This window comes from Parus major, chromosome 5, assembly GCF_001522545.3.
Source record: "Parus major isolate Abel chromosome 5, Parus_major1.1, whole genome shotgun sequence".
NCBI classification, from domain to species: Eukaryota; Metazoa; Chordata; class Aves; order Passeriformes; family Paridae; genus Parus; species Parus major.
Genome location: NC_031774.1, coordinates 21233038 through 21255964, shown reverse-complemented (window position 1 = coordinate 21255964; position 22927 = coordinate 21233038). Strand labels below are relative to the sequence as shown.

The 22927-nt window shown below is 40.7% G+C and overlaps 1 protein-coding gene across 1 annotated transcript in view; it reads right to left on the bottom strand.

Moving 5' to 3' along the window:
• HSD17B12 (hydroxysteroid 17-beta dehydrogenase 12) overlaps window positions 1-22927 on the bottom strand; it is an 83056-nt gene that overhangs the window by 46167 nt on the left and 13962 nt on the right. Inside the window, 2 exon segments of the mRNA XM_015631231.1 lie at window positions 681-756; window positions 5134-5180. Coding sequence (XP_015486717.1) covers window positions 681-756; window positions 5134-5180 — 123 coding nt within the window.

Genomic DNA, 22927 nt, shown 5'->3' with positions numbered 1-22927 from the left:
TTTTTCCATTACAGCCACTTGCTACACACTTAATGAAGGAACAATCCCAAATACAGATTCTTAAACACATTAACTCATTCCAAATATTATTATGACTGTGAACACTCATCACCTCAACAAAGATTACAGGTCTATAATCTAATCTTTGAGTAGTTTATTCAAACAAAACAAAAAAGAGAGAGGAGGGGCAAGCTACCCACAATAAATTTGTGCACTTGGTAAGACAACAAGTAACACAAGGGAAATGCTTTGAGCACCTTCTAGTTGCAAAGAAACCACATATGGCTGGAGCCCATGAAATCAAACTTGCTTCAAACTAAGGGAATATTCAGATGGGGAAATGACTGCATGTTTCTTACCTTATTATGATTTTAGACGGCTACTACTACGTGAAAAGGTGGATTTCAGTCTGGCCTCGTAGGCTGTTCTTATGGAAGACTAAGAGTTTTAGGAGTACTTATTCCAGAACTAACCTCTATTGTTCTCACAAGTTAAATATGAACAGCTGTAAAAGTGATCTGCAAGGCCTTTACCACTTATATCTGTAACATTTGCACTGTGCACAAGAGCAAAGCATTTTCAAAATCAGAGCTGTATATATTAGCATGTATGAAATTCATGTGCAATTGTATTTATTTAGAAGCATGCCAGTGAAGTGTAGGAAAAAAGTTTTAACTCACTTATTTCAGCAGAAACCTGGTCCAGTTTTTCTTTTGACCTACTGATTAGAACCACCTTCATTCCACGTTTTGCTAACTGCAAGAAGACGAAAGAGGAGACATTAGAATAGTCATAAGTCACTTCCAAGTTAGTATCCTAATCAAAGGAATTGCAAGATTCATAAAATACCACGACAATATATGATCAGCAAGTCTGAAAAAAACACAGTTTTCAATAGAGACACAAAAGGAAAAACCAGGACAAATACTTCCGTGTTCTTTCTTACTTAATTCCCTTCACACCACATTATCTTTTCAGTCATCTAGTAAAAGTGGATAGACATACTCATAAAATAACAAATAGTAGCTATGTTACAAAACTTTTACACTACCTCTGCAAGTCCAAGCAAAGACATTAAGTTTAATATGCCAAATTAAGATATCCGTGGTCACTTGAACACCGAAGTTGCAACTCAATACTTCCTCCCTATAGTAAGGCTCCTCTCTGACTTTGTACTACTCACAAGTATTAATTTACTTCTGCAACTTTTAGGGAAGCTATCTGTGGAACTTGAGCTGTGGGCAGAGAAAAACCTGGTCATCAAATCAGACCTACCACTGCAGGTTTAAAATGGGCTCTAACAATTTAATTGAAAACTTGAGGAAGACAGAAAGACAGTTACATATCTGAATGACTCTAAAATGAAAATTATGTTTGTGACTATTATAAGTAGAAACAATATATCTATCCACAGTTCAAAGTGGCACTGCCTTTCAGAGACTTAATACCTACATATCAAAAACACGTATGTTGTCATCGCTCCCATAAAACTCCTTCACTGCCTTCAGAATCTGATGAAAATGGATTTACAATGGAATTTTAAAAAAATCCCAACCAATCAACAAAACACACAGACCCAAAAACCTCAAACAACACAGCATTGTATAGCAACAACCTGAAGTGGCTTCATGGCATCTATTTCTCTAGCAGGAGAATGCAAAGCAGTAGTGATTCTGTCAGAGACAGGTATGGCAGAGTCCATCAGTGAATTTTGTACTTTACTCCCAGAGGTACTACTATCCTATAAGCAGGAGACATCTCATACTGGATCTCATGAGCTTAGAGTGAGCTTTGGTGTAACAAAAGACACCATAGGAATCACTAGCAGACAGCTGCCAGGTTCAGGCTTACAGGCAACTTAAGCCTTCTGCTCAAGGAAATGACGTGGTGTTACAAGAATTACTGTCTAAAAGGGATGAACACATCCAGCCACCTCCAGATAAGCTTTACATGAAGCCCAGAGTAGGTTTGGAAGGCATCAGAAAAAAGGGAATAGCACTCTCCTTCCATAGGATCCAAGCAGTGAAGGCTTTGATTACCCAACCTGCTAGGACAATCTAACAGTAATCTATTCAGAATCCAAAATAACTGTGGTCCATGAGGCAAAAAGAGCCTGAGAGATCTTCCTCGTGGATGCAAAGCTCCAGACTGGCAACAGAACAGTTTGCTCTCTTTTCAGCAGTCATGACCTTTGGGCTCAGAATGCTTCAGTAAGTACCTGGGCTTAATGGAAAAGTGTTCAGCTGTAGTTGTCTCAAAAGCCAAGAAGTAAAATGATGCCAATACATCCAGTCAGTGGAACCTCACCATATTTAGAGAATTTCCACAAGGGTGAGCTTGGGAGAAATCTCTGCTATGTTCATACTAAAGGGATGCATTCTGAGAAGTACATCTGAAAGCAGAAACCCTTTTGCAAGTGAGTTCTAAGTAGACAGCACATAAAACACCCAACAAAAGACCCAGTAACTAGGAACAAATATCACTAAGAGAAGTAATCAAATTTGGAAAAGATACAGCACTTGAGAGCAGGTTCAATTAAGGTGCGTGATGAGTACTCTACCTTCACTTTCAACCTAGCTGGCTGAAAGGAACCACAATCATCCAAAGAGAGATAATGATCCCCAAAATCCCAGTTACTAATTATATTTTTATATAGGAATCAAGGAAGACCCATTTGCTTTGTAGATAACCTGTTATTATACTTGTCCCTTTGGTCAATATCCTTCAGGTCCTGGAATAGCTGAATGACAAGTCCTTAAAATTTTACATAAAAACTCACCTAGAGTAGCATATGTTGGGAAGATACCCTTGTAGCCTAAGGATTGATGCAAGCAAGGGTCACCATTCTAATGGAGCTGATGAATGGAGGCGTTTGATTTCCTTAAATGCCAGGTTAGTGACTACCACATTTTCCATTCTGGTAACAAAACACAGCTGCTGTTCAAACCCTTTCTCTCCAGGATGGAAAACAATGACATCAACAGCCAACCAAAGCAAGGTTAAAGCTGTTGTTAGAGTAGACATAGCAAGAGATTCTAAAAATGCTATACTCAACAGATGGGCACAGTAGAGTACTACAAAGTATGCAATGGGATCATTGCAACCCCTAGTTTATCACCAGAGCATAAATACGGCTAAGATTGAATTTATACTAATGATTTTCAAAAGCAAGCAGAAGATAATGATAGAGGGGCAATGAATACTGACTCCTGACCACATCCTCAGACTATGAAACTTTTCACAAAGGGGTGATCTAGCAACGATAAGAATATCACTGCTGGGCAAAAATTAAAGGTCTTAATACTGCAAGAGTGAAAATGTGAAAACAGTTCTTTGCTTGGAAAAGGAAAATAATCTACAGAGCAGAGTATAACCCAAGATTCCACGCACTCATAAAGCTCGTCCATCACTTTCCAGTGACACCATGTCAAACTTGCAAAAAGGCAATTCTCAACAATCCCTGCAAGAAAAAGGAAGTTGTCTGCATGACTATAATCACAGCCATCAGGGCCCAAGCAGCCATATGCCAGTGGAATTTATAGTAGCCAGAAGAGAATTTTTAGTAGAAAATCAAGCCTCTGCTGGCAGCCTGGAGATATTTCTGGAGTTAATTTAAAAACTGAGACATCTTTTCAGGTATTCCACCTTTCACTCTACATCCACACTTGACTTTATCAAGTTTTCTTCATCTGTCTAAGCTGTCAAAGGATGGATTTGTGTTTTACTCTAAATAAACACATAAGTACCAATAATAAATACAACTCATGAGCAGTGCATTTTATTCTGTAGCCCAAGAATGAGTATCAGTACCCTTTGGGGTGCTTTTGGGGTGCTCTTTGCTTATAGCAACCACTACAAGGCAGCTGTAATAGACAAGGTTTTCCAACAGTATCTTATACTCAAGATGGCTTTCCTAATGGGGGTTTGAATGCAGGAGTCAGCCAGCAGCAGACATTCATGCTTGAAAGAAGCCTAGTTCTTAGAGACATTACAGAACATAAAGCAAGCTGTAGTTTTATTCACCCAGTATCTTCACACACAGATCCTGAAACTAATCTCCCATGATGTTCAGAGGGTGCCTCCCACACTAGAGGACTTCTTCCTAATAATGCTCTGCTGTGGGCACAGTGACCTCCTTCCACTTGCTCCAGACAGTTAAAATTAAGTGTTGCATCGTTTGCTTTGGTGCCATGTAACTGAGATACCTGGCACCTGGTATGAGCTGTGAACAATAAACCAGGATCAGGTGCTGCTGGCACCTGATTCCATTCCCCTTCCTTGAACCAGTACTGTGAGGTAACTACTTCCTGCAAAATAGAAAGGAATTTGGGGGCTAGGGGTGAGGTAGCAGGGCAAGGCATATCAGGATGACAGGAATCCAAAGGACAAGGACTATCCATGAAGAGGAATGCCATTTTCCCTGTGGGCTTTGCAAAACAAAACAAAAACAAAACAACATCAAAGAAAAAGGAATCTCTCACCGCTGATCTCACACAAAATCATGCTGGTGTTTCAGAGAACACAAAAACGAGCACAGACAAGCTCACTTTGATACAAGTGCTGAGTTTAAAGTTATTTTTGGTATAAATTGTTGTAGTCAGCACTATTTGTCATTATGTTCTCTGAGCTTACAGGCTAAATTACCCTATACTAACAGGCACTTTCTGTCTTAAGCAATACAGTCCATCACGTGAAATATATTTGGAGCCCACATATCCATCAAGAGCAAAAGTACAGAAAAAAGGTAAAACCCAGCTTCAGAGACTTTATGAACTTGAGGAAATAATTGGAACATACTGCTGGCAGCTGTAAATGCCATTTAGTCAGTGCATGGAAATACCAAAAGGAAATACCAAGGGCTGAGAAAGTTAAAATTCTTTTAAAAACTAGAAAAGTTAAAAACTGAAGGACAAGGTAAGAGCTGAAAATATAGTTCACAAATAAACAAAACTGACAAACAGAGATACAACTTTTGGCTGGTTACCAGAGGGAGGCAAGGTAGAAGACCTCTTTCTCCACAGGTATCTATGTTACGATAAGGTGAGGAGATATCATATGCAGCTTGACAGAGTTGAGACAGCTTGACATATTGCCAAGAATCAGGACAGACTTGCAAATTATAAGAATTCTTACCTCTTCTGCATAGGCTTTTCCAATCCCATCAGTAGCTCCTGTGACCACTGCAACAACAAAAAGAAAGACAAATCTACATTAGTTGCTTCACAGAAGGAACTGCAATGGGTGTTTTCCTATGCAGGCTATTAAAGTACTCATTCCAGACAGAAACACATCAAAGTCTTTGGAATAGGTGTACAGCTTTTATGAAATCACCTTAAAAACTCACACTAAAACCTTTCCATAGGTAAGAAAGGAGAGAAAGAGATGGAATTAGGAGCCTAATGTGTTTCAAGAATCAGGTTCAGCACCCCTTCTCAAGCCAGTCCTCTGTCCCAATACACTTCTTCAGAGGCTTTGTGGGCTAAGAGATTTCCAAGCCATTTAACTGAAAAAAGCTGGTTTATGACTATTAAACCAGCTGCCACCTTAGTTTTAAGTATACAGTAAAATAAAAGGTATCTCCAACCCTGTAAGCATCCAAGAAAACAGATTTTAGGACACAGGCAACAGGTGTCTGCTAGTGATCCTCCAGCAGATTTCAGATCCCTATGACCATGGTGCTCCCCAGCAGCAAGTATGAGTGACTGATCCAGACATCAATTGCAAGCTGGGCTTCTACAGCTTAAACTTTCTCACCTGTGGGTGACTGGATCTGTGTCAAGCTTCAAGTCTTTCTAGGATTCTTTTCCACAAGCTGCGAAGCTGTGAGTGACTCAACATGCCATTAGTTTGACAGATTATTCCAGGGCTCTCACCACACTAGTAGCTGATCATCTCAGTAAATAGCAATTCCTCCATACAGAAACTGCTTTTCCAACCACTTTTTCCTCAAGTACATTCAGCACCACTTCTTTTCTCATCAGCTTTTTGTTCTCACCAAACCCAATGCCTACACCTCAACATCCTTACATTTTTAGCTCTCCTGTCTAACCTCATTTACCTGTCTCTGCTCTCACTCTCCAAGCAGCCACACAACATACCAGATTTTTTCTGTCTGTCCTTTGATCAGATCAGAACAGCTTGGTTTGTCCTTCTACTGCTTATTGTTGAATGTAAGCATGGCCAAATAACTGGACTTGTTTAATGTTTCAGAACAGTGAACTAACTGGGAGTGCTGGTTTAATTCTCATGTCAACCTCTACCTGAATGAAACTCACAGCATAGAGGTGCTGTCTGGCATTGGGATTCAGCAATAACTTCCCTTCGGAGCACCAGAAGGAGATGTGTTTGCAGATGATTTGATTAGTTACCACTTGCAGATCCCCTCTACCAGTTGGCATGCAAACTGCAGCCAGAATATTTCTATTTGAGTACTAACAGCTCAGACATGCTATAACCCCTTCAATCTCTATGCCTGCTATCTGTAAATAAGTGGAGGTAATAACAAAAGATGAAACTGCCAGCAAAGGTTTGAATGCTCTTGAATTCTACTTGAGTTTGAATGGTCCAGCAACAATTCAGTAACAGGCTAGAAGGAAAGATCCAGTCATATCCCTGATTTAAGTGAGATTCACAGATGACCACAGATGAACATATATGTAAACATACATATATGTTTATCCCTTCCCTAGTTTCAGGGTTCATTTGCAAGATGCCATAACTCCAGCATATAAGGATATGCATACTGCACACAAGGGATGCTCCAGCTACTAAACAAAGCTCTGGTTGCTGCACTGTCAAAGACAGGGAATTTTATTGAGAAAACCAAGTGTCTGTGTCACACTGCTTTTGCCACTTCCTATCCAGCCACCATTAGGAAAGTGTGAGTGATGGGTTTGGTAGAGAAATAAAGTCATATAATGAAAGATGAATCAAGGGTCCAAATGACCAATAAAAATCAGACTTTAGGGAAGAAATCAAGAAATCAAGCCCATTTCCTGCCACCAAACTTGTAGCAGTATTGTTACCCATTCAGCCAGACACACCACAGCCCTGCAGGACAGCACACTCCCTTTAGTTCAAGAACTAACAAGCTTCAGTTTCAGCCTTGCTGACCTGAGATTTGCATTATGTATCATCACACAAGTCATTGCTGCTTCACCAAAACAATGAAGCAAACAGGAGTACAGTGAAAAGAGTACCAGGATCCCTCCCTGTAAGGATCACAACAGTAGCTGGACAAGTTCTAAGCTGACCCATGTGGAAAACATTCAACCTCAGTGACTCGGTGAAAAGGGTTATTTCTTTCACTATAGTTAGTGAGGCATCTAAAGAAGAGCCATTCCCTGTAACACTCTGATTGTTTCTTCTTCTTCCAACTCAGAAATTATAGACTTAATGGTTTTATTCCCAGATAACAAGCTCAGCATTTTTAAATACTGTTTTCTGACACTGCAAATTATTCCACTTCTAGCAGCTGCAGCCAAAAACACATGCTCCATGAGGCAGGGACTCCAAAAAGCACCTGTAGCCCTTTACAGACTTGGTAAAGTACAAGTAGTTTCAGTCAAGGATATTTACTCATTTATTGAATCCACTGCTTAGGTAAATGGTAATGGAATCAGCTGGAGCATGAGACATAAGCTGAAGATCAGGGATTTCTAACTGAAGTGTGAGTAACAGGATTTTTTTTTCCCTTTATAGGCCCTAGTTCAAATTAAAATAACCTGTAGTCCAGAGGTTAAAGTAGCCTCCAGAACAGAATGTGAGAAATTTAAATAAATCTGATGCACATAAAAATTACAAAATCCCATCAGGACAAAAGTAGTGTTTGAGCCATCACCTACAGAAACAGACTCCTGGTTGATACACATCCCTGTTCTATTTCTGCTGTTGGAAAAGGCATAGGTATGAGGATAAAGTACACAGCTGGTTTTTCTTAGCAATAAGGGAACTCCTTGCAAGATGACGCTGAGACCACCATTTAATTAGTGGTTCCATGTGGAGAAGGATAACTCTCTTCTGCTCCATGCTCCCACACCATCTTGAAGAACAAACACAGTACAAGGACTGCTTTCCAACATCTAATTAAAACCCTATTTTTGTCAGGCCACACTTCTCTTCCTAAGGCCCTTTGAGAGAAGCCACCTGGCTCAGCTCCCTCCCATTCAAAGCAAATGGATTTCCCATCTACAGCTGCACTGCTGGAGAGGCCATCTAGGTCAGCACCCATGGACTGCAACGGGAAACGTGCACTAACACAGACCTGCCCTGCTACTCACCAGTAGCACCCAGTTCAGCCACCTCTGGTTACTGCCCATTTACTGAATCCTCGTGGGCAGTTTGGCCAGAAAGGCTGTCCTGACAGGAATCTGCCAGAGCGGAAAGCATAACTTAGACCCTACATTGTAAAAGAAGGGAGAAGAGGTGGGTAAAGGCAATTGATAGGACCAACATCACAGAAGTCGAGATTCAGCCACCTTATTTCCCTCCACATTTTGGATTACCTAAAGCATGTACATTAGAAAGTCACTATTTTCACATTGATTACATTCATCTCAAGCTTCCATACTGTAGGAAAATGTTGCAGTTTTAACCACTCCAAAGCTGTGTCTGTTTAACTAAATTTCAACTTGATGTGCCCAAGCTAGTTTGACTCCAAGTGTAGATTAAGCTTTTGAATTTTGTTTCTACTACAGACTGCCTTCCAACAAAAGTTACAAATTGACTGCAGTTGGCAGAGCTTAAAGAAGGCAAAGCAAGTAGGATAGAAATAAGTTATTGTCTATACAAGAAAGCTGCACCGGCACCTAAGTGTGATTATACACATTTACTCAGTAGTCAGACTAACTGTAGTAGCTTCCCACTTCAGCCATCTGCTGTCTCCAGGAGAGAAGCAAGAAGAGTGCCCAGGCAACTTGTGTGTGAGCCCACAAAGTAAATGTTTGCCTGAATGGAAGTATTGCAGCATTGGCTAATTTTAGATAAAGAAGTCAACACCCATCTTTGCCTTTTCCCCTACAGCCCTAAAAGTCAGGGGACAAAAAATAAGGGAAGGTATCCAGTAACACCACATATACTCTGAGAGCACCTCACTCCTAATAAATCAATACATGCACTCGCATTGGGCTGGAGATGTTCTACCCTGGGAAGTTCCCACTGGCCAGTCTTCAGCAGCTCTGGATACATGGTATTTCACAAAATAATTAGTCCTCACCTGGAACAGACTCCCATCTCAAGAACTTTCTTTGAAATTAGTATATGCGTAACTAAAGAGCTGACATACATATACATCATCTTTTTTAAGTTCCAAAACAGCCTGTCTAAAAACCCCTGTTCTGAGAGTCCACAAAGCCTGGCCCTAGCAAGTCCACTGAAAGAAACATCTCTTGCTCTTCTAGGAAATTATATTTTGGGTAAGCATGGCATAATCATTGTTATAATCAGTGACAGATGTATGTATCATCTTCTAGTTCTGGTTTTCATTTCAGTTTTGCATCAATAGTCATATTCCAAACCCTACACCATTTGGAGTGGTAGGCAAGAAGTTGGAAAGCTGCTAAACTAAAAACACTGTTCATGCTAGCCACTAGTGTACACCACATCAGTATAAATGACTGTGAACCTTCCCATGCTTTGGATGCAGTGATAGGGTGCAAAAAGAAACTGCCAATGTAGTATCAAGGTCTCCAAACAATGAGAGCAGTGTGGAGCATCATCTGCTCACACTGCTGGAGGAGGTTACACTATATGTAGGCTGTAGATGTTTCCATTACCATTGTCTATATACAAGTCATCAGCACAAGATCACAAACAGTTAAATTTTTTATTACAGTATTATCCTTAATATATCATGTAATCATTTCCTTAAATCACCAGAATCTTTACCTCAGGAAAGTATAGCATCTTTGCCCTAACGGCTGTGCCAGAATTTTGCTTCCTATGTGGTTGTGGGAAGAGAAGAATGAAAAACGAAACCCATACCTCCCCCCACAGATTTTTCAATTCCCACTTGAAGTTTAACTATACTTATTTGACCTCTTACAGTGATCTCTTTAAGATACAGCTACAGGGGCACCCACCACAGCTTCCACTACTAGAATAGTTATTGATACAACTCACTAGTTCTCTACAACTTAATACCACCTAGTCAGCTTATCTCCTAATGCATAGCTTTTGTCACATACACAACAAGTATGATGTAGTTAATAAGCATTGGCAGCATTTCCTGGCCAGTACCAAACTCAGGGCAACCCCTGACGAACAAAGTTAGAAAACCTCACCAGTCAGTGAGGTGTTATCTTGCACTAAAAGGGAACAGCTTTCCTGTTATTAAAAAAGATATAGACCAAGCCTGTGGAACACATGCAACCAAACAGTGACTTCAGTCTAGAAGATTAAAATGACAAGTGGTACTTTAGGGGAGAAAAATGTAGACACATCTCCAGAAGCCTTACATAGGGGTAAATACACAAACGTTTCCAATAACACCTGCATCCTTCAGAAATCTCACAACCCATGGCTAAATATGAGAGAGGAAGTGCCACTAACTCTGTGAGGAGCTCGCATATTTTTCTGATTATAAGAAGTAATAATAAAGTAAGTAAGTAAGCAATAATAAAGAAGTAAACAGCCACTGCCAAATAAGAAGTCACCAAAAACCATCCACCACCTCCTAAGAGATATAACTGAGGTGTATTCCTTGCTCATAAAGCAGGGACTACCATCCCAGACCCAGGCAAAAGCAGAACCCAGCTGCCATTGGCAGTCTGTTCTGTGACTGTAGTGAGAGTATTCAGGGCCCAAGGAGAAAATTTTTACTTGCTTCTCTTGCAGCCAGAACATCTTAAAACAAAAGCAAAGAGTGGTGCAGTAAAGCATGAGGCAGGCATGTAGAAATCATCTCATCTCACAACGGGAGCAAGGACCAGTGTTGACACAGGGAGAGGGAGCAACAGCAAGCATAGAAAATTCTACTGCAGTTCTGCAGAGCAATCACGCTGAAACAAGATTATAGATTCGTGACTCCCCAACTCAAGGTTAGACTACAGTGAAAAAAAAAGCTTAAAGAGATCAAGCCTGCCTTCAGATACAAACACACGTTTTCCACAGCAAAATGAACTTTTGGGATGCCTAATGGAGATAAAGCACAGAATACTTTTATCCATATTGCCTCTAGCAAACAGCACCAGGCATAGTCCTTGCAGTGCTTTGCCTACCTACACAATGAAGCTAGCAACTATTCGACATGTTCTCTACTAGTCTCTTCAGACTACAAATTCATTTTGGTTCAGCCATTTTCCTGTTTTCATTCAGAAAAGCTGGAGTTCTCAGGCAATCTTTCTGAGTACTGCAGATGCACTCATGCATGTCATTACCTAGGAGGGAGAACTCAGGCCACCAGCAATGTTATTCTCCCTAGACAGATGTGGGTCCAGCAATTTGGGAATACCTACACACTTTTCCTGTCAGAAAACTAAGCTAGCAAACAGATTTCAAGAAGGGTAGCTTAGCCACATCTCTGATCCCCTGAGAAGCGTTCAAATTTGTTGTCAAAATGGTCACTGCAGAGCTAGTCTGTCTGCAACATCCTCCATTCACACAGAAGAGCCATCCCTGTCCTGCAAGACTGAACCTGGAATCGAGTGAGGGTCTGTCACAGCACGGTATCCAGCTGCAGCACATATCAGCAGAAACTAGGACCCTCTGTGTATTGCTAAAGCAATACAGTTGAGAGAAACTTCACAGCACAGCTAACCTTAGCATAGGTTTAAAGTACAGCCCATAAATAACTGAAGACTCGAGATTCTTCTGCTACGAAACACAGAGGCTATATTAAGAATATGACAGCTCCTGGGGAAAACAAAAGCTGGCAAGGGGAGAAAAGACTATCCCTGCTTGGCATCAAGCAGAGCTTCATTTATTACAGATTTATATAAATCACTGGCATTTGACCAATACCAAGCTTCTAGATTATCTCTAGCCAACAAAAGTACTTTAGTCTGTGCTGGTTAAAAATATTCTACTTTTTGTCCTCAGCTTGCTAGGAACAGCTATTTTTAGTAAGACTCCAATCAACCTTATCAAAATCAAGCATCAAAAATAGACTGGAGAAACACTGGAAGCATATACTATTTTTAGCTGCTCCATCTATCCCTGCCGTTATCCACAAATTCTGGCTGCACAGACCATGCATGAGTGCTTAGTTATTCTAGGCAGATCTTAGTCGTGACCCTTTTTTTCCCTGAACACCTGAATGCAGAAAACACTCGATTGATTAAAGATTAATACAGCCGCAAACCATGACAGCTGCCTTTCGTCTGAGTGCTTTTGGGGAAGGGGAGAATACAGGATGACAGAGAGCTTACATCAGTATTCCTCTTGGGGATCCATTACATGGAAAGAAAATTGCTATTTCAATTCCCTTTTGTTGCTAAAAATAGCAGCCCCAATTGATTCAAGCAAACAGGGCACCGGCTTAGCAATGCCAAATTTAGAAACCACTGAAGTCCCAAAGAGTGAACGCTAACGCAGTCTAACACATGCCAGCTCATATTTAACAAAGAACAAAGAAGATAAGCATGCCGGCTGCAAGTTAATAAGACAGCAGCAACTCCCCGCATTTTTATTAAATAAAAACAGAAAACTCTGTGCAAAAAATAAGACAAACTTCACATCTATTCTCAACTTAACTGCTGAAATAGGAAGTCTCATCAGAAAGATCTGTACCCAAGCTGGAATCCTAGAAATTCAGTATTATTATTATTTTTTTTTTTTCATATAAAGGTTTTCTTTCTGCTCAGAGGAGCTAACACCTAATGGTCAGGCTTTGAAAAGACAGGCTACAGAAAAAGGTTCAATTCCCAAAACCAAACACTTACTTGGTAACAGCTTGTGTCTAGGAGCTAGGATTGTGGGTAGAAAAATATTCTATAAATATCGCAGCACTGACAAGTTCCCAATTCACCCAGAACTACAGCAAGAAAGGGTTTTGGGCAGCGCACTCTGAAGATTCTTTAGATTTGAGAACTAGAAGCAATCTAGAAATTCCTACAAGGAAAGCATGCTGAAGAATTCATGAAAGTCACACTCAATGCTTAAGCAATTCCAGTTCCAGTTGCCTCTATGGAAGCTCTCCCAGTTCAAGCTGGTTGTCTTTTATGCACTCAAACTCCAGCCCTTGCTGCAAGGTCTTTTTTTCCTGTCAGTCAAGGGCTGCTGCATTATGGACATGGGAGTCTGGGAGAAGGGGGGAAATTCTGTTATCCTATTCAGAAGCCCCCACCCCATCCTTTGCTGCTTTTAAGCCTTTTGATCCAGAAAATGTCAGGTGAAACCAAGATTGCCCTGAATTAAACTTTCTGCAGTAGAAAGAAGTTGTTTGGATCACCTGCTCAAGCCAGTTCGAGTTAAGCATTTGCAAAGGCTACAGCTGCCTTGTGCTCTGTAAAACACTACAGTAAGAGTTACTGCATAGCATTAATATTCAGCAAAAACAACCTCTCGTTTGTTCATCATTGTGAAATACGTGACAGATGCTGACAGTCACGGCAAGCACGACCAGGCCAAAAAACCACATGCATAGAGGTCACTCAAATTACCATTTCTGGTTCTTCCTGCCTCTAGGAGGGGGTGAATATAACATGAACATTTTAAAGATCAGATAGCTCAGGACTGGCACCATCTGGGGGCTTTCAGTGTGTTTGCCACTGGAAACACGCATAGTTAAGTCACTTTTCTGAGAAGAAACTAAGCAGCCAGCAGAATGGCCTCTGGGTTTAGAACCTGCAATGCTGAAAGAAGATTTTACATCAGAAGTCACTAAAATAAATCTGAGATTTGTTTTTCCTCTTCCACCAAGTATTAGTAGCAAGCAGAAAAATAATTTCCAGTTAGCGATGTGGCAACAAAGAGCCAACATTTGCAAGTAGAAGAGGATAAACAAGTGATCCTGGCAAGCTGTGGGCATTTCATTTCAAGTCAAAGCTATGCAAGGTGTCAGAATAATTGTGAACATACAAAAAGTGGAGACTGGTATAAAATGCAGCACTAGATCCATTTTTAATCAAAAGGCAAACTGTGTCAAACTTCTAAAAGGTATGATCAGTTTAGACAAGAATAATGCTCCACACCTATGAGGCAAAAGAAAATAATTTTATATGGTGAAACATAAGAATCTTAGAACATCATCAGGGGCTGACTGGGGGGGCAGCTAAAATGGCTCAGACCAAAACCAGAATTTTATCAGGTTAAAAACAAATGACTAGTTACACTCCTCAGGAACTGATCTCAGCACAAATCCTGTTCAGCACTGTTACTAGTGACCATCACACAAAGAAGGAAATGCTCTATGAACTTCACAGACAACCTAGCTCCTGAAAAGGATCATAGTGTCACACTGCAAAGAATGACATGGGTCTACAGACTACACAGGAATAAAACATAATATTGCCAGTTACTACACAGTGACACAGAGATACCACATGTCAAGATAAGCATTTGAAACTAACTTTGTTTAGAGGTGAGGTGACCATTATAAGGAATGGAAAAAAGGTATCTGGTCTTTCTATCTGATATAACCTATCAGTGTCTGCATATAAAACTGTCTGTAAATTGTCCTTCTGATGCAACTATAAAGACAACATGTATAACCACTGAGGTGCTTCCTATAGTAATAAGAAACAATAATACATTAAGTAATTTAAATGGGAACAGCTGCAAAAAGTATTTTAAAAAAAGGGCTGCTAAGATTATTTAGTTAGCTGTTCTGGGAGATGAGTTTAAAAGGATTTTGTTTGCTCTTCATAAGCTCCTGTAGGGTAATCACCAGAAAAGGAAAAGTTTAGGCTAAGATTGGGAAGACAATATAAGTTGGTTGGTTGTGACCAACTGGAAATCACTATTCCCCAAAGAAGGAAAAAAACCCCACCCTATTTCTGACTCTGAAAAGCAGAATAAGGGTAAGGAACCTGACCTGCTGGAGATCTGAAATGCAGGTCAATCCAGAGCTAACTGTGGAAGTAGAGCTACAAACTCACAACAAGAATCTGTTCATTACCCTCCATTTAATGGATCAGACAGAAAATGGGAAACAAAATAAGCCTGACTGTAATTTATTTATTGTTTTTGATACATTCTGTCGACTGCATGGTGCTACACTTCCTCAGGTTGTCAGAGGGCATCATAGAAATTATCATTCCTCCCCCACCATCTCAACACACAATTTGACTTCCAGAGAGTGTCTTGTTCATCTCTCTATGAGAAAGGGGCTAGGTGAAGCTAGTGATACATAAGAAAAACAACATGCAAGTCAAATGCACAGTGGTCCTAAGAGAGCAGAGACTCTGGTTCCATGAAGCACTGGAACTAGGAAGGGGTTCCCCTCTTGAACCCCTTATCCTGCTGGCAATAACTCAAATCTTCTTACTTAAGCACCTCCTGTTCACAGTGAGGACACCAGTCTCCATTTGGGGCATGAAAAAAACCAACAGCACCTTGTAATGGCTTTTTAAAGATCACACCGTGGGCATGAAATTGGTGCAGTGCTAAATACAACCTTTTCTCTGCACCTTTGAAACACTTTGACCTTTCACAGCTTCACGACTAGGATCTGAACTATTTGCAGTTATACAAAACACAGTCTTGAAGAAATTTTTAAATGAAGGTTTGGGTATATTTCAAGCATAATGCATCATTCTGTATGAGCTTGGAACATCCAACGCATCAGGTTATTAGGAAAAAAAACCCCATGTTAGCATTCACCTGTTCCTTTGCCTTTGCACACATCCAACCATTTGTGCTGGAAGCAAAGGGAAAAAAAAAAAAAAAAGCACAATGTACACAAGCTTTCTCCCAGTATAACCATTTTATCCCAAGATCAGATCTTCCAGCTCAAAACAGAGATCCAGCCAGCCCAAAACTTGATCTCTGGTAGTCGTCAGCAAGAGGTATTGAGAGGAGATTTTGAGAAGTCAAGTATAATGGTATCTCTCCAGGATGCTCCTCCTGTCTCCAGCTTGCAATTTAGTGGACCACAGCTGGTGATTTTGGACAAATCCATATGAGACAAAGCTATTAAGCTATTATTTTTTATTTTTTTTTAAATCCATGTAAACCTTTAGCACATAATACAGACTTAACAAGAGGCCACCCAGCTGAACTACATCCTACATGGGACAGTATCACCTCCTTCTGTTCTTTTTGAAACTCATCTGCTAGTTTGGGATTTGGTGCTTTCTCCACTACCTCTTGATCATGGCAAGGAACGACACTGGTCACTTTGCTTAACTTTCTCTCTGTCCTTTAAATTGATGTTGTGGATTTGCAAGTTATATATTCAAGTTACATATTTTATATATATAAAACAGGTGAATATATATATATACACACACTAAACAGATGAATCTAATGGATATAACAAAATGTATACGGTATTTAGGAAACACTTTAATGGGAGCCTCTATCAGAATTCCCTTCAGGTTTGCAGATGGCAAATATAATCTTAAAAGATAAGTACATTTAAAATACCAAATTAACCATATTCCCCATATTAGAAACACCATGTTCCTTCCCTACTCCCAGAATTAAAAACTTAGTTTCAAATGCAAGTCACGGAGTAGAATTTCACTGCATCAACAATATACCAAAAATAGACAAACTGGGAAGCACAGAAAGACTATGGAGACTCTCAGGAATATAGTCTCACAACACAGCCTGCCAACTTTCAGCAGAGAAGTCCATCCAGACCCAAGTAGCTCACCCAGAACCACTGTGTGCCTCCATATGGAGTTTTCTAAACTCCTAAAAAGCTAAGGAATGCCTTCAAGTCATATATTCATCCAGCCTTGCTCTCACCCAACAAACCTCCTTGCAGCACAGCCCCTGAGAAGGAAAACAGAGAGCCTCACCTCTTCTTCCTGTAACATTCCTTCAATCTAGATACCACTATCATTTATGATATTTTGGATCTAGTCTCCAATCCTTAACCAATTATTTACAATGTGGTTTCAAAACCATCATTGTCAAAATAGATGAAGGAAATCAAACACACAGGCTACTTAATTTCTTCTGAAATATCACCTACCACTTTATTTTCTTCCATAAAGCCACTTCCTTGGGGTTTCCAAATTCTGATACGCAAAAATTAGAATGTTCCATATTTAAGGAAGGATGACATAAATCAGGACAGCCATTTAGCTGTGCAGAAGCAAAAACAAGTTCCAACCCTGAGAAAGTGTTGTATTATCATCATATATGATTGATAAAGTGTATCTTTAATAGGGCTGATAAAGTCTATCTTTGATAAGCAACTTTTTTAATTACACACATTTAAGGAGGTTACAAGTCACACCACAAGCTCAATATGTTATCTCTCTGTACACAAATGGGTACAACTGTACCCAAGAACCTTCCTTAGGAAGATCTCAATTTTCAATGTCTCTACAAATATGATCAAAATCCTATCCATTTTCTCCCCCTTAAAGCATGTGTGGAGATACAGTTTCAATATACTCAATCTCCACTTCTAACTCCAAAAGTGTCAGTAACCAACCATCCTAAAAAATGTATTGCTCTTACATTTAGGAATACCTTTATTACTTATCATAAGCTTGGCCCTGCCACAACAAGCCATCCTGGTTACCAGTGCTCCAAAAGCTTTTAAAATTACAAATAAAACTAATCAGGACAGAGATGACTTAAACCTTCAGCTACTAACAGAGTATATTCACTCTTTTCTCTTGTTTCTCTCCGTTCCCTTTGAGCATTTGAGATCACGTGATTCAGGTAAAGTCTTAGGGAGCAGCCAGGCCACAATGAAACCCATCACCCTGAGAGGTGAGGCCCCCTTGGGTTACAAGCTAACTTGGCTCCAGCAGCAAGTTGTTCCTGGCATCCACCTCCCATTAGCATCAACTCTTCTCCAACACCACCAAAAGCACCAAAGAGCCGCTCAAAAACAAGCTCCTGTCACTGCTACAGAAAGATTCCCATGTTTGGGTTCAGGGGAAAAAGGGAGGGGCCCTCAGCTGTACCAGTTGCTCTGATGACAACAGTTCCCTGCCAGCCTAGAGGCTCTTCAAGGACACAAAGCAATTCTTTAAGAAAGCCTCAGGTTTTCTGTGCATAAACAGGACAGCTGCAGTATGGAGGTTCTGAAGCCCACCAACCTAGAAAGCAACTGCAATGTGGCACTCCTGCCATAGAATCTGTGCTGCAGATTCACATTTAGTGAATTACTGCCTCACCACCCAACAACTGTGTGGCTTTGAGCCCCTCCTGCCAGGCACTAAACAATTCTCAGCATTACACACCAGAAGATACCTCCCATCTTCTCTTGTTAGAAGTCAGCTGGCTCATATACATTTATTGCAAAGAGACCTTGAATAGCTTATCCAGGAAGTAATTTTATACCTGACCAGCACCCCAAAACCATACATGAAACTACTTCTCCACAGCACAGCCACATGGAGGTATTTTGGGGCAAGCAGAGAGGGCAGCTGAGGTGACCAGTCAGGCAGGAGGCTGGTTTTGCCCATCCCATGCTTTTGCTGCTTGCACCAGAGCAGTTCACCCTCTGCAGACAATAAGCAAAGCTGCGTAAGCAGCCGAGCACAGAAGATGAATGAACCGTGTGACGCTAAAGATCTGTGAATTGAAAAACCTAATGCATGAATTAAAATCCATACCCTTGTTCCCCCTCTCCCTGTCCCCCCAAAAAAGAAATGTATATAGCAGGATATAAAAGGAGAAATAGAGAGAAGTGGAAAAACGTGGTCTAACACATTTAAAAAAATTGATGGCCTGTCACCCAGACGCTGATGAATATTTTTTACAGGATAAAAATGGCAACCTAGAGTCTAAAAATAAAATGCTGTGCTGCAGACCTGTCTGGTTCAGCAACACCACTGGAATACAAACACACTCCTTTGCTGGTGATTCTTGACTAAGATTTCAAAATAAGAGAAGGGAAAAAAGCACTGTAAAACATATATTCTATTTTCAAGAGAAGGGATTTGGGGTTTGTGGGGTGTTTTTTTAGTAAGAATTCAGATTAGCATTATATTTCACTTGCATTGTGTAACTGCCATTAAAAAAAACCTCTGCTAAATTTTAAGTGATTGATGAGAAGAGCAGAATACCTCATACTGCACAAAGCAGTTTTTTTTCTTCCCCTCCCCTGACAATTACAATATAAGAACATATTTATCAGTGCCTTTAAGCTGTAATTTCAGTAAGCTTAAAAATGTATTTTTAGAATCATGCTGCACACAGAACTGTGGACAATGCTATTTTGAAACTCACCCCACCCTCAGAAAATAAAACCTTTTGCTTCATTCTCTATCACAGTTTAGATTAAAAACATGCTTAGCTGAGAAGTAAAAATGACTGAACATCATTCATAAGAAGCACTAAATTCTCAAGACTATCCACACTGCAGACAGGCTGCCTTATGCAGTATAGATGCTATTTTTAGCAAGTGATGCAATAGCTGCAAGGGCTCTCCCAGAACCTTTAATTTAAGAGCCCAAGCCATACTAAAACGTGTTTCAAGACAGCTAATATGCCTGCACTGTCACCTTCCCATTCTCTGCACCCACTTACTACCCACACAAGTCACTCCTTTTTATGTTTCATCTTCTAAGAAAGAGACAGATTCTACATGTGAAGAGAAAATTTGTATCTATACATTTTTCAGCAAACACACCTGCCCTGCAGTGTATGTGACAAAGTTACACAACACTGTACAGTTTTTCTAACCTCTTGGTTTTCTATTGAAATACAAAGCAGCTTGGCTTCCTTGCTGAATTTTTGTGAAGACTTTGAAAAGCCCACAAAGCTAATATATCTAATCCTTCCCCAAGCTGTTTCCATTCTTGGAGATCTTTTTAGAAGTTCTTGTGTATAACAGACAACTGCTAAGACACATTTCTGCTAAGTGACTTTCAACAGCTAAAAATTCTAAAATACAAGAAGAGTTTCTGAAATGCTAGGGCTTTTTAAAATTGTTTTTAAAATAGAATAGGGATTTTCCAGCTCTTTGGATCTGTGGATCCTTTATGTTCTACAATAGCATGATGTGGACCTCCACGTGACAGAGTCAAGCTTACTGATAAGTTTTGCACTGACCCCTTTTAAATTCTAATTTCATCTACTCCCTCCCAAAACCCCCAGAGTTAATCCCAAAATCAGAACGACCCAGGAAACTACTCTTGTTTAACCTCTTGCCTCCAGGGGCCCATGGGAGGGGACACCACCCAACAGTTCTAAAAAAGCCTTTAAGTTTTCAATGTGTGGTCATGGACAAAATATATTGTGTGTGTATGCTACATAAACCCATGAGCCAAACTTGCTGCCCTGCAGAATTTGAGTCCATTGCTAATTAACACAGGCAGGGGACATAAAAGAGCTCCTACCTCCTCTTTCATACCATCCATTTATCAGTCATGGCCAGTCAGCATTTAGGACTCAGGAGATATTCCTGTATGTATCATGTTCCCAAGTTTTACACCTCAGCTCCCAGAGTGCACTAACAGATTGTGGGAGACGAAGTATAAAGATGGCTCTAGGGACAGGAAAAGCATTTGCTTTGTGTAAGGACAGCTCCAAGATCTTCCCTCTTCCCAAGTTCTCACTGTGCCATGTACCACACAAGAAAGACAGAAGTAGGAAAGCTTGACAAAACTTCTTGTTTGGAGCAGAAAAGGTCTGCCTCCCCACCACCCACACTATGTATTCACTTCCTCCCCCACCAACACAAGCATAGGGAAGCAAATGTCAGCAGAACTTGTAAGATCTCCAGGCTATCTGGGAAAAAGGAATCCAACAGCAAAGAGGTGAGACTTGAAGAGATCTCATTCAGAACCTTGCTCTCTCAGAAGAGACTGACTGCTCAGAAACAGAACAGAAATTGAGCAGGAAGACACCCAGTGATATTTTATTCATTTAAGCTAGAAGCAACATTAAAACAAGCTGTACGCTGAGAAGGTAGCATTAGCTCCAGGGACACAGAGGTATGAAAATAAGGATTCTACAGATTCTACAGCTGAAGTGGCAACAAAACTCATACCTAATGTGTAACTTGCTCAAAAGCAGGGAAGTTGGAGTACAGAGACTTCCATATCTGACACCCCTAAACAGCAGGATGGAAAGCATCACACTGGGAATTTTACAAGGCCTTGTGAAGGTATCAGGTGGATAACAACTGCAGAATGAAAGTTCAGGCCCTTCAATGTATATGCAGCAGAAAACAAGTGTACAAATGTACATCAGCTTCACTCCAGCACAGCAGGCACAATGACAAGCCAGAAGAATAGACCAGTTTCCATGGCTAGCTCCTCATGGTTTTACTGAGACTAGGTAAGAGCACAGCAGCCACATAACATGTGTCACATCACACACAGAAGTAAGACACATTAGTGACAAAAGAGGCTGAAAGGACTGCTCCTATCTCACCCAGCCCACTGCTCCTCACTTGAGGCTGCAGAACTGTGGAACTGCAGGACATTCACAATCCTCATTACATCTGTAGGCAGCTTGTCTAGGGTAAATGCTGACTGAAACTAATGTGACCATTACAGGTGAAAGTCTCCAGCACTCAAAACGGATAAGAAAGTGGAAGAGTTTAGAATAAGAAGACACCTGAGCTAACTAGCAAAGTAGTTCACGTTAAGCAAGAAACAAAATCATATTGATTAGAGACAATGTTGGATCTTCTAGTAGAATCTTATGCTTCTGTTCTCATGACTGGAAACAGTCAAAAACTCAGGTCACCCAAACTGTCAGCTCCCAAGGACGAAAAAAGGTGGACTGGACCATTTAAACCACCTGTTGCTATCCAAGACACAAACGATCACCACATAAAACCCTTCCTTCCTTCTTCCTTGCTACTCTGGAATAAAGAATGTGTGCAATCTTACTCAAACCAACTGCTAAAGTAGCTTTTTTGGGGAGAGAGGAAAACACCCTTCAGGGTGTCCCCTTTCACAGGTTCAAGCACAGCCACACGTATACCAAGATCCACAAGAAGCTTGTAAGCATATTCATGCTATGCTAGGAATGGCTCTAAATCTTTCATAATCCCCGACTCTAAATAACACCATTATTTCTGTTAAAAAGTAGAACCCTCTCAGATGTACTGGAAATAGTTTCTCATGGCTTGTTAGAGGCAAAGAAGGCTTCAGGATCATATTTAGTAGACGCTACTCTGTTAAAAAGATGTAAAGAGAAGCACAGATAAAAGATGCCATAGCTGACAAGCCTTTATTCAGCTGTCAAGATCCTATAAAGGTAAACCTTAAAACGTAGAGAAGTAGCACTAGAAGAATTTAAATTTCCACTACCTTTGAAAGTTACCTAATTATGATGAGAAACAATCTACTCAAATAGGTGGTTCATACAAACAACAACCTCCAGAAATTTAAGTTGTTGAAAAGCCAAAGAAACTTCTCTTCCAAAGATACCCTGCCTACAAGAAGTGTGAGGTACTCCGCAGTACGTTGCTTCTCAAAACCACATTTTGCACTCTAACCTTTGCACGGGCGGGGAACACAGAAGGGCTGTTGTGTTTAAACTGGCTTTCGCGTCCCGCATCGGCGGAGCGCAGCCCGAGCCGCGCCTCGCCGAGCCCCGCGCGCTCCCGGCAGCGCCCTCTGCCCGCAGCCGGCGGCAGCGGCGAGCGCGCCCGGCTGCTCAATCGAGCACAGCCCCACCATTCATAAAAAAGGGGGTCTCGCAGCGCTGAGAGGCCACCCTGCGCCGCTGGAAACCGAGCGAACCTGAACGCCACGCTGCATTTTTTTTACCCTAAAATATATAGATATAGTTTTAGCTAGAATGAGAATATTTGGTAATTACTGCTCCACAGAGGTCCCTTCCATCCCACGCTCTTAATTACGTTCGGTTTAATTAAGTATTTCTATCCATCGGCGGC